This window comes from Myotis nattereri, assembly GCF_964212035.1.
Source record: "Myotis nattereri genome assembly, chromosome: 4".
NCBI classification, from domain to species: domain Eukaryota; kingdom Metazoa; phylum Chordata; class Mammalia; order Chiroptera; family Vespertilionidae; genus Myotis; species Myotis nattereri.
In genome coordinates, this window is record NC_138079.1 from 100,427,879 (window position 1) to 100,440,866 (window position 12,988).

Here is a 12,988-nt window from a genome sequence, read left to right on the forward strand (position 1 = left end):
AACAACAAATTGATGTCTCTCTCTCCTTTCCTTTCTCTCTCTCCAAAATCAATTTTTTAAAAAACGTATGTCTGAATGTAACAATTTGCTTGAGTGCTTTTCACCAAGCAAAATAAAAAATACTGGTAAAAGTGTGATTCAGAAAGTAGTGTGACTGTTTAAAGCAGCGATTTTCAACGGTGTGCTCCAAGAATTTGGAGGGGAGGGGACACACTACATACTGCTCTCCCTCTAACCCTAAAAGCAACACCAGGAAGGTATTCTACCATTCACACTTGACCAGTGGCGTATCTGAGACTAATAAAGGCTAACTTGCCCAAAGTCACAACGCTAGTAGGAAACAAGAGTGACGATTTAAACCCTGCAAACTAAGTTTGGGGCTCCCACTAATGCAGAGACACTGCCTCCATATGGAAACAGGACACTTTGCTACTCACTCTGTTCATTGGGTAAAATCTGGAAGATGACTATTCCTGACTGAACTACAACAAGGCCTCTGGCCCATTTAAGGTCTATTCAGGGAAACCAAGTAAATAGGGAAGTGGGCCGGCACGCTGTCCCAGTCCTAGGGTCAAACAAACCGCGGATACAACAGCTCTTTTTCTCACCTGCTGCCTCAGTTTCCCAAGCTCTCTCTGCATATCTTCTACAAGGGTCACTGCTTCCTCGCCGCTCTCCGGGTGCAGCTCCTGCACCCTGCTCTGGATCTCCTGGGGCAGGATGATTAGAAACTGCTCCAGCACCAGCAGCTCCAGGATCTGCTCCTTGGTGCGCATCTCAGGCCGCAGCCATCCATGGCAAAGTTCCTGGAGCCGGCTGAGGGCTTCCCGGGGCCCAGCGGCCTCTTGGAAGCGGAACCGTCTGAAGAGCAGGTGGGAGGCCTCCGGGCTGGGCCCCGGGTCCGGCGGGAGCAGCTCCTGGCTCCAGGCGCAGTCCTCCTCCAGTTTCACTATCAGGAGCCCTTCCCGATCCTGGGAGCCCGGGCCCGACGCCATCGTCAGGCCCCCGGAGTGCCCTACTCGGGAAACCAGCGGTGTCCGCCTGGAAAGGAGCCCCCAGCCTCGCACAGGGATGGCCGGCGTCAGCAGAAGCCCGAGGACCCTGGGCTTCAGGTCGCGGCCGAAGAGCCCGCTCTAGCCGGGCCGCAGCCGCCTGCGGCGCCTTGGCCTCTCAGTCGGTGCCAGGAGCCGCCGCGCCAGCCCTCGGCCCAGCCCTCCCCAGGGCCTCCCTAGGCACGGACCTGGGCGCCGCGCTTCTCGCTGCGTCGCGAACTCACGCAGAACTCCGCGCTCCGCTCCCCCGCCGGAAGTCTCAGCGCGAGTTAGGCGTCCACGGCCAACGGCGCCAGCTGGGGACCCACCTCCAGGTGACGTTCTGCGAACTACAGCGCCCATTGGTCCACACCTCGCCACGGATTCACCGCCGACCAACCAGGAAGGGAGATTCATCTGCCGGGACGGAACGAGCGAGGGGCCAATTCAAGGCGAGAGGCGGAGTCATCCGACAAGCCCTGACACCCTGGAGGTTCCAAAGGAGAGGATGGGTTCGCTAAATAGATTTATAAAAATTGGTCCTAAAGCGGGCGTGACCGGCGGGCCACGTGGGCCCGAATCCCCCGGAAAGTTTACTAAGATACAAACCCTCAAGCCACGCGAGATTCAATGCGTCAGAGTTTCGGGGTGGCTCGGAAATCTGACTTGTTAACATCGCCCCCCCCCCCGAGAAATTCTTCACCCATAAGCCTATTTGAGAGGCACTGACCCAGTCATGACGGATTAAAGGCGGGCTCCACCCGCTCCGGCAGTTCAGGGCTGCAGGAGAGGGAGCCATCTACCCCAGCGGCACCGGAGGCTCCCGACCCGGTGTCCACCAGCCCGCTCGGCCTCTGGGGGGGGGGGGGGCCGTAAGCGAGTTGCCCCGCCCAGGTCGGCGCCCCACGGGGCCTGCCGGGAGGTGCGGTCCGTGGCGCTGCAGGTGACGGCGCCACCCCCGCGGTATGGGGGTTCGGGGCTGGTGGCCTGCGGCGGCCACCCGACCGCCCGGCGTCCAATTTGGGGCGGCTGGATGGCCCGGAAGGCCGCTAGGGACTCGGCCCTGCGCCGCCGCTTCCTGTGTTAAACCGGATTTTAAACGTGCCTGGAACGTGTTGTTCGTTGTCCAGCCCTGCGGGGGCGGGATCCTCTCTCCCTCCCGGCTCCGCCGTGAACTTTCGTGGTGAGAGGTGACTGGAAGCAAACCCGTAGGATTGTCTTTCTGGCGGAGCGGAGTGCTTTGTGCCATGCGAGGAGGGTGGCCCGGCTTCTCCATTCCCTCCGGCAGCGGGCAGTCCCGTGCAGGCCCGTGGGCTCAGGAGGTAGAAGCATAATAGGAGTGAGTCCTGACAACCAGGACCGTGTATTGAGCGCCTGCGTACTCGCAGCCGGAGACTCACAACACGCAAAACTGTAGCAAGTGTACACCGTTATGCGCCTGTTACAGATCCCGGCACCGCGGGTCAATAAGTTACTTGCCCAGGGTCGCACAGCTGGTCTGTCGCTGAAGGTAAAGCGACATGATGGTAAAGGATGATACGAGGATGCAGAGAAAAAGTACGGAATATATATATATATATATATATATTAATTTCACTCCAGGGGAAAAGTCAGGTCCACAAACTGTTGTGGCAAATGCAGATCCAGAGGCCTCCGTGCACTGGCAGGTTTAGGTCCATTTCAAAAAAACCCTGTGACCTCAGAGTCCTCTAAGACCATTTTCATGTTTTAGAGATTTATATTTCAGGAGACTAAAGAGTCCAACCTTATAACCAGTTCTCTGGCACTTACTATGTTAACTCAGACAAGTTCTTAAATCTTGTTAAGTCCCAAACCTCAGTCCTCTCATCAGTTTTGAGGGGATAATTCTATACCCATTTTATAACATTGGATAAGGATTAAATAAGCTAACGTATAGGATGCTTAGAATGGTACCTAGCACTTAGTGTGAAAATAAATATTAACTGTTATTTTAAAAAATTAGCTGTGCCCTAGACGGTTTGGCTCAGTGGATAGAGCATCTGCCTGTGGACTGAAGGGTCCCGGGTTTGATTCAAGTCAAGGGCACATGCCCGGGTTGCAGGCTCAACAGGCAGGAGGCAGCTGATCAATGATTCTCATCATTGATGTTTCTATCTCCCTCTCCCTCTCCCTCTCTCCCTCTCTCCCTCTCTCCCTCTCTCCCTCTCTCCCTCTCTCCCTCTCTCCCTCTCTCCCTCTCCCTCTCTCCCTCTCCCTCTCTGAAATCAATAAAGGTATATATATATATATATCTATATATCTATAGATATAGATATATAGATATATATCTATATAGATATATATAAAGGCCATAGATAGATATATAGATATAGATATAGATATAGATATAGATATATATAAAGGCCACTTGGATGATTATTGTAGGATGTGTATGGGAATGTTTGCAAAACTACACATAGCTTGGGATGAAAGATGAATCGTGCTATGTAAGTTCCTTTTGATTTCAGGTTATTAATGGGTACTTAAAGCTAGATGGACTTTCAGAGTTACTCAAAATTACTTTTATTTTTTAAAATATATTTTTTAAACACGTTATTTTGTGTCTTTTTTATTTTATTTTATTTTTTGAATATATTTTATTGATTTTTTACAGAGAGGAGGGGAGAGGGACAGAGAATTAGAAACATCAATGAAAGAGAAACATGGATCAGCTGCCTCCTGCACACCCCCTATTGGGAATATGCCCTAAACCAAGGTACATGCCCTTGACTGGAATCGAACCTGGGACCCTTGAGTCCGCAGGCCGACGCTCTATCCACTGAGCCAAAACGGTTAGGGCTATTTTTTTATAATTTTATTGATTTCAGAGAGGAAGGGAGAGGGCAAGAGAGAGAGAAACATCAATGAGAGAGAAGCATTGATCACCTGCCTTCTGCACGACCCCCACTGGAGATTGAGCCCACAACCTGGGCATGTGCCCTTCACCAAAATGGAAACCAGGACCCTTCAGTCTGCAGGCCGATGCTCTATCTATTGGGCCAAACCAACTAGGGCCAGATACCAATTTTTTATTTTAAAATCTCTTAACTGAAATTAGCCAGAACATAATTCCAAAACTCTCACTTTTACCTTTATCTTCTCATGGAACTCAGTAACCTAATTTAGATAATTCTTTTGTCAAAATATTAAAAACATTGTCCCACCAGCATGGCTCAGTGATTGAGCATTGACCTATGAACCAGGAGGTCACGGTTTGATTCCTGGTCAAAGCATATGTCTTGGTTGCAGGCTCAATCCCTGGTGCGGGCGTGCAGGAGGCAGCTGGTCAATGATTCTCTCTCATCATTGATGTTTCTCTCTCTCCTTCTCCCTTCCTCTCTGAAAGCCATGAAAAAAATATTTTAAAAAATTTAAAAAAACATAATGTAAGACTAATTTAGTGCATTACTATAACATAGAATTAATTCACTCCTATGGGAGCACAATAGCCTTGGATTAAGCACAAAAGGAGTTTTTCCCTCATTTTGGTTTTGTTTTAATATTGAAAAACTGCCTGGCAGAGATAAAATAATCCTGAAAAAGAGGTAGATATAGAGGCTGTCTGCCCCAGAAATCATCTTGAGTTCAGGCAAAACTGATGGTGATCCAAATATTATGCTTCCAGTCTTTCTTACAACCACGATTTCCAGTACTACATCCTGGCCTGAGCTTCCCAGTGAAGCATAGCGATATCATCACATGGGTGAAGGGATTGCAGGATTCTGAGTAAATGAAACAATTATTTGACTTTGAAATGAGTGTTCATTGGGTACGAGGGAAGAAAGAAAAGAAAAATCAGCCTAATTGGAGCAAAAACTTTGGCATCTACATAGGTGTTTGTATCATCCCATTACTGGTTTAATGCAACTCGTTCCCCTTGGAACAGGGTAACATGTTCCATTTCTATTTCTTTTCTCAAGTTTTGAGATTAGGAGAGAAAATAGAAGCAAAAAAAACTGGAAACTCTGCATCCATTCATTGTTCATTTAGAGGGGAATGCTCTCCATAGTTTGTTTTACTAAAAATGTTTATCAGCCCTAGCAGGTTTGGCTCAGTGGATAGAGCGTCAGCCTTCAGACTGAAAGGTCCTGGTTTGATTCTGGTCAAGGGCACACACCTCGGTTGCAGGCTCAATCCCTGGCCCTGGTCAGGGTGCATGCAGGAGGCAACCAATTGATATGGCTCTCTCACATCGATGTTTCTCTCTCTGTGTCTCTCCCTCCCTTCTACTCTCTCTAAAAATCAGTGGGAAAATATCCTCAGGTGAGGATTAACAACAACAACAAAAAATGTTTACAAAATCAATGTGGAAATCCCCAGATTTAGCAAAGGTTATAGATCATCATAACCACTCTATAGAAAGAGAGCCCAGAGAACTTCAGCCTAAAAGAACCTGTCAATGTTAAACTTATTGAGCAGCAGAGGATTAATTTAGAAGAGGAAACTTCTAAGTGCCCTGACTGTGGGAAAAGCTTCCTTCTCAGACCTTTATAGACACCAGTGCCTCCACACAGGGGAGAGATCCTGGGAATTCACTACATTTTATGGAAATCAATTTGATAGTGTGTTTGAAGAATCTTGAAATGTTACTCCTCTTTGATCAAGCAGTTCCATCTCTGAGAAACTATGCCGACAGGAGAAACCAAAGCAAAACAAAACAGCAACAAAAAATCTTCATGATGCAGGCCCTGAACGTGGCAATAAGCACTGCATGTGATTCCTGCCCCACCCCAAGTCAGAATAACTTTCTTCTGGGTCCCCAGTGCTTTGTTTAGGCCTCATTTTCAGCACTTAACACAGTTTACCTTAGCTAGGCAGGTCAGTTGCAGTCATACTATGACCTGTGTCTTCCTCTGCCCTTATGCTACATCAACATCACCCAGGACTGGAATTTTACAGGGTAGAGAACATCTATTCATATCTTCATCCCGTAACGTGCCCTGTACATATTAAACATTAATAAGTGCTTGTAGCATTGAGTCAAGAAATAGAAAATATCTCTTGGAAACTAGGAACACAGAACATTGCAATGGATATGCCTAGTTATACTGAGTATTTTGAAAGGGGTGAAAAACATTGCTGCCCTTATAAGTATTATAAAGATTAAGTGAAATATATTTAAATGCAGGCTCTTTACAAAATAAACTTTCAATAAATAAAATTGTATTTTATTTCTAGTCTTTGTTGTTTAATGATAAAAAAAAATTTATGGCCGAAACCGGTTTGGCTCAGTGGATAGAGCGTCGGCCTGCGGACTGAAAGGTCCCAGGTTCGATTCCGGTCAAGGGCATGTACCTGGGTTGCGGGCATATCCCCAGTAGGAGATGCGCAGGAGGCAGCTGATCGATGTTTCTCTCTCATCGATGTTTCTAACTCTCTATCTCTCTCCCTTCCTCTCTGTAAAAAATCAATAAAATATATATAAAAAAAATTTATGAGCTTCCCTCTAAGTACAGCATTGGTTACTTCACATAATTTTTATATAGAATACTCTCCTTATTGATGATTTCAGAATAGTTTGTCATTGCTGTTTTTAACTTATTTCACCTTTGAGCCAAGAGTTGATCAACTGGATAATCTGGTCAAGAAAATTTATTAAACTTTTTAACTGCATTGATTAGAAAATGAAATTCATTCTATTTCTGCTTTGGAAGTCTATTAGGATTTTTCTGGTAGACTTATATTTGATAAAACTTGCTAAGTATTCTAAAGGCTCTAGGAAACAAGGGCTCTGTTTATAAAACAACAAATCTAAAGTAGCCTGGCCTCTCAAGTACTTTTATATGTTTGGAAGCATCCTTCATGCTTATGTGAAGGGGAAGTGAGAAAAGTTTGTGTTGCTTCCCATTCTGCCTCCTGGGTTTTTGTTTTGTTTTGTTTTTACTTCCTCTTATCTGTGAAAAGTTTTTAAAAACAACTATTCTATGTATTTTATAAAGCAGTTGTTAATAGCTGCTTAGCTACTGAATGCAGTAAAAATAGGAGGCTAAAGGATCTAGGAGAGAACTCATCCCTTTCTCTAGCTAAGATAGTCCTCCCTAAGATGCCATAGTTGTTTGTCTTTTTTCTTTTTTTTTAAAATATATTTTATTGATTTTTTACAGAGAGGAAGGGAGAGAGATAGAGAGTTAGAAACATCGATGAGAGAGAAACATCGATCAGCCGCCTCCTGCACATCTCCCACCAGGGATGTGCCCGCAACCCAGGTACATGCCCTTGACCGGAATCGAACCTGGGACCCTTCAGTCCGCAGGCCGACGCTCTATCCACCGAGCCAAACTGGTTTCGGCTTGTTTGTCTTCTTGAAAGCAAAGAGAACCTGCAGGGGTCATATTAAAATTTTTGCAATTGTGACCTTCCAGAATCTCCATGAATTCTTTCACAGTGTGATGAGGGTGTTGTCTAGGCTGAAATCAACGGGATCAGGGAATAGACTGGTGAATCGGCTCCCAAGGAGCTCACAATATAGAGGGGGTTGAGAAACTTTATGCTTTTCCCTCCTGCACTTGCAGTCACCTTCACATTCCTGAAAAACCATCCAAAGCCGTCCAGGAAACTTGGATCTTTATTTCTAGCCTAGTGATCTGGGTTGAATAATCTCAGAATCAGCTAACACTTAGTCTCAAGCCTGCTCCCCTGACTCTGCTTTCTCTCTCTTCAAGTCCCCCCTGTAAAGCTGTGGAATGGGGTGAGAAGAGCTCACCTCTTGGCCTTTCCTTAGCACTTATAGTCAGTTTAACCAGCCCCCAAATCTGAGCGTTTTAACAACTGAGATGAGGATTTTTTTCCCTAAAATGAGAACTGGTGCGAGAACAGTTTACTCACAATCTCCAGGGGTGGGCAAATTTTTTCTGCCAACAGCCATTTGTATATTTATAACATCGTTCAAGGAGCATACAAAATTAACAACTTAAAAAGTAGCCTGCTATATTTGGTCAAATATTAATTGGCAGGGCCAGACCAAATGATTTTGAGGACCTTATACAGCCCAAGAGCCAGATTATTCCCCACCCCTGAACCATTGATTCTCAGCTTTGTGCATATTGGAATCACCTTTGGAGCTTTGAAAAGTTTGGATGCTTAGCCCTGGCTGGTGTTGCTCAGTGGTCAGAGCATCAGCTCATGCACCAAAGGGTTGCAGGTTCAATACCCGGCCCAATAGGGGCACATTCAGGAGGCAACCAATGGTGTGTCTCTTTCACATCGATATTTCTCTCTCTTTTTGCCTCTCCCTCCGTCCTTTTCTCCTTCCCTCCCTCCCAAGTCAATGGAAAAAATATTCTCGGGTGAAGATTAACAAAAAAAACAAACAGTTCTAATGACTAGTGTCTTAGTCTATTAGGGTTGCTATAACAACATATCACAGCCTGGGTACCTTATAAACAGCAGATATTTGTTTTTCACAGAATTGGTTATTGGAATTCCAAGATCAGAGAGTGCCAGTATGGTTAGGTGTGTGCCCTCTTACAGAATGCAGACTGCCAGTCTCTATGTTCTCCCTCACATAGTGGAAGGGGCCAGGGAGCTCTATGGGGTCTCTTATAAGAGGATTAGTACCATTAATGAGGGCTCTACCTTCATGACAAAGCAATTCCCAAAGGCTCCACCTCCTAATACCATCACATGAGGCATTAGTATTTCAACATATGAATTTTGAGGGGACACAAATATAGCATGTAAGTTCCACCCCCCTAAAGGTTCTTTTTAAAATATATATATTTTTAAAAATTGATTTCAAGAGGAAGGGAGAGGGAGAGATAGAAACATCAATGATGAGAATTATTGATTGGCTGCCTCCTGCACGCCCCCTACTGGGGATCGAGCCCACAACCTGGTCATGTACCCTGACCTGGTTCAGAGGTCAACGCTCCATCACTGAGCCTTGCAGGCTGGGCTAGAGATTCTGATATATTTGGTCTTGGCATCAGGATTTTCCAAAGATCCTCAGATATTTCTAATGTGCAACCAGAGTTGAGAACCACTGATCTAGACATTAATTTGAGCGATAGCATAAGAGCCCACAACTCAAGCATGTTCCCTGACCAGGAATCAAACCCTGACCTCCTGGTTCACAGGTCGATGCTCAACCACTGAGCAACACTGGCTAGGCAATTAGGTATTATTTAAGTTTTTGTTATAATAGTGAGCAAAACATGAAAGTCTTACTCTAACATTCTTGCTGTATTTTCTGTTTTGCCTTATTATTTTACAGTGAAAATGTATTCACAGATTATGTTTCATGTGCCATAAAATGTTTAAACACTCATTCAAAAACACAAAAATATATAGAAGGCATAAGGGAGGAAAGCACAACTCCTACCCCCAATTCTCCTCTCAAGACGTTGCCATGTTATTTCTTGAGTCTTCCTTGAGATATTTACATTTTCATAATATTTTCTTATTATTTATACACATGGGATTATACTGTCACATTGTATTGTAAACATGCTCTTTTACTATATATTGACCATCTTTGCACACTAGCACATGGAAAACCACTGCATTGTTTTTTTGTTCTTTGTTTTTTTTAAATATATTTTATTGATTTTTTACAGAGAGGAAAGGAGAGGGATAGAGAGTTAGAAACATCGATGAGAGAGAAACATCGACCAGCTGCCTCCTGCACACCCCCGACTGGGGATGTGCCCGCAACCAAGGCACATGCCCTTGACCGGAATCGAACCCGGGACCCTTCAGTCCGCAGGCCGATGCTTTACCCACTGAGCCAAACCAGTTAGGGCACACTGCACTGTTTTCAATGGATGCTGTACAATTCATGGAATAGATTCACCACAATTTACTAAGCCAGTACATGGTGATCATCATTTAAGTTGTTACAATTGCTAACTGGCAGGTGTGGCAGGCAGGAGAATGCTCCAGATAGATGACAAGGATTTAAGTAAAAAGGTGGCCCTCAGACCATGATGCAGGTGAATACAGTCTAGTTATGTTTACCTGATATTAGAAAGTAGTCTTGCCCAGCCACGTTGGCTCAGTGGTTGAACGTCGACCTATGAACCAGGAGGTCATGGTTTGATTCCCCATCAGTGCGCATACCCGGGTTGTGGGTTTGATCCCCAGTGTGGGGCATGCATGAGGCAGTGATTCTCATCATCGATGTTTCTACCTCCCTCTCCCTTCCTCTCTGAAATCAATAAAAATACATTTATAAAAAGAAAGTAGTCTTGATGGTGATCCCTGATGGCACACAGGAAGGGGAAGGCCAAAGGAGGCCTCAACCCAAACCAGATTCTTGTCCCGGAACAAGAAAGGATTCAAGAGCATGTCAGAAAGATTTGGCAAAGCACAGTAAATTTATTAGAGTATGTACTCAAGAAAAAGGTTAAAAATGCATCCCAAGAGCTGTAATCCTATTTTCACATTTCTTCATTTAAAAACTAACTGGAACCTGAGATAAATGGAAGCTTTGTGAGACTCTAAGTGGCGTCAAAACATCACTTTTCAAGAAGTCCTTTCCTCAGAATTGCCCATTGCAGGAGGTGTCCCTGGAAAGCCCCACTTCCTATCCGATTCTGTCATAGGTGCTTTAGTCTCAGCTTAGAGGAGTTTCCTGGCCAGACAGGACAGGGTCAGAGATGTAAGAAACACGAAGGGCGCTGCAGTCATTGCACAATTTCATCATGTTTGTGTCAGCGGTGGGAGGCAGCTGCGTTTCTCCTACTGGTCCTGGTCCCAGAAACACCCCAGTCTGGCCCAACACCCTTCTGGCCCAACCTGAGAATTTCACACTCTGACATTTACACTGGAAATGTGCCTGTGGGTTCATCCATTTTTTAGGAAAAATGTTGGGTTGGGGATTATTTTCTCAGCAGGATCCAGAGAATTGGATGTCATCAGCTGTTAAACCAAAAGCACTGAATGCTCTGTAAAATACAAAGCACGTGAGCCAATTGGACAATAAGATAAATGCAATCAACCACAACTCATTGAAGCCTTGGTCTCAGGCTGGTCACACACAGAGCTGTTTGTTCAGCCAGGCACCAGAATGTTGTCACTGGCATTTTGAGCATCACTGGTCAGCTGAAAAGGTGATATCCATAAAGTGATGCATAGTCAAATAATAAATTATCATACAGAGAGACAATATTGCAAAGTGGCTAATAGAGTGGGTTTGAATCCTGTCTGTAAATTGGGTGATGAATCCTGCCCTGAAGGGGAGCTGCAGAAATGCTGGAGATGATGGGGATAAAGCAAGCTGTGCTGGGCACAGAGTCTGCACTGTTGGAGGGTAACTGCATTACCAACAAAACATCGGTAAAAAAATGTCATGAGAAAGACAAAGTTTTAACCAGGATATGGATTACAAGTGACAGTCTACGTGATAGAAATATCACCATTTTGCAACCACCACTGTAGCAACTGATTTAGGAAAGGATCATCAATGAATGCTAAAACCACGGATGAAAGATTGCGGGAGGACCAGACACTTCTGCACAATCAGGTTACTTATTAATTACAAAGAAAAATGTCCCTTTACAATGGAAAGGTCTCAAGGATTCCTGAATGTACCCCCAGTCTAATAATGGGGAAACAACCACACAAATCTAAGTTGAGGAACGTTCTGCTTAGAATAGACTTTCAAGAACATTAATATCTTGAAAGAATTAAAGAAAAAAAGAGCATGGAAGTGTGAAAGTGGTCTAGCTGAAAGGAGACTATAGAGACATAACTACTAAAAGCAACACATAATCTCTGATTGGTCCTGGATTGAAAAAAACGAAGCTGTCCAGGACATTACCAGGACAACTGAGGAAATTTGATTTGACAACGTTAAATTTCCTGAGTGTAATGACTGTATTCTGATTATTTGAAATAATATACTTGCATCTTTGTTCTTAGTATTTAGGGTATCTAGAGTATTTGGAGTGATATCTGATAATGTCTTAAATTCATTACCAAACAGTTAAAAAAAAGTGGTGCATGAATATGAGAGAGAGAGAGAGAGAGAGGAGATCATCACCAAATACTATGAAATATAAACAGTTTGTGAATCCAAGGGGATATATATATATATATATATATATATACACACACACATACACGTGTGTGTGTGTGTGTGTGTGTGTGTGTTCATTGTACTATGCTCTCAACTTTTCTGTAGGTTTGAAATTTTTTAAAACAAAACGTTGGGGATAAAGATCAGGGTATGCGGAAAGACAGAAGCAGTTAACTGAGGAACAAGTCAGTTCACCTCAAGTACAACATCCATGAGCCCCCTTGAGGACCCCTCAATGGGACACCTATGTCTTATTTACCTTGTTTCTCCAGCATCCTCACATGGTGTTCAGAATATGTGTTTCGCAAACGAGCATGGATGAGGGCCCTCTCGCTTGGGTTTGCTCCCAGGAAGCCAGGGCAGAGTCAGCCCTGGGAACAAACAAATCAGGATGGTGCTGCTGAGCATGGCACTCTGAGGCTCTCGTGTTGCTGGTGGTACCAGGCAACTGGAACTCCATCAACGGGTGGTACCAGGCTTGTCTCCTGGTAGTGCCCTTCTGGCCTTGCCTGCCTTCTTGGGCAGGAAACCACAAACCTTGCAGGGCTGTATTTGCTGCTCCCTATTCTCCTCACCATTGGCTTTGGGGGGTCAGTAAAACCCCAAGAGTCAGGAGAACAGTTGGCCAGAGGGGTTGACCCTCATCATGGTCCAATCCAGCGTGGGACCAGGGACTCTGGTTCCCACACCCCAGCCCTGAATCTTGGACATAGGAGAGAGGGAAGCATCTGAGTGCCTGCCGAAGGATCAAGAGGCTGGAATCCAATTCCATCCAATTCCAGACCCTCCCTCACAGACTTACCCGCCTCTCTACAACCCAACCTTGGAGATACGAGCTGGGGCACTGGAGGACCACACGTGTGGCAAGGCATTGAGCCCTCCCAGCTGGAAAAGCCTCTGAATCTGCGACAAAGGGAAC

At 45.0% G+C, this 12,988-nt stretch overlaps 1 protein-coding gene across 4 annotated transcripts in view; it reads right to left on the reverse strand.

The window, feature by feature from the left end:
- The window catches only part of ZNF263 (zinc finger protein 263), a 57,168-nt gene extending 55,862 nt beyond the window's left edge, over positions 1-1,306 (reverse strand). For 2 of the 4 annotated variants that reach the window (XR_013995895.1, XM_081089272.1), the window contains exon 1: positions 609-1,287. Coding sequence is in view for 2 of the 4 variants with exons in the window: in XM_081089272.1 (XP_080945398.1) it covers positions 609-995 (387 nt within the window). In the remaining 2 variants the exon portion in view is untranslated. Of the gene's footprint in view, positions 1-608 lie in introns of all 4 variants that reach the window. The other 2 variants (XR_013995894.1, XM_081089271.1) reach the window with 2 other exon arrangements.
- Positions 1,307-12,988: the final 11,682 nt, after the last annotated feature.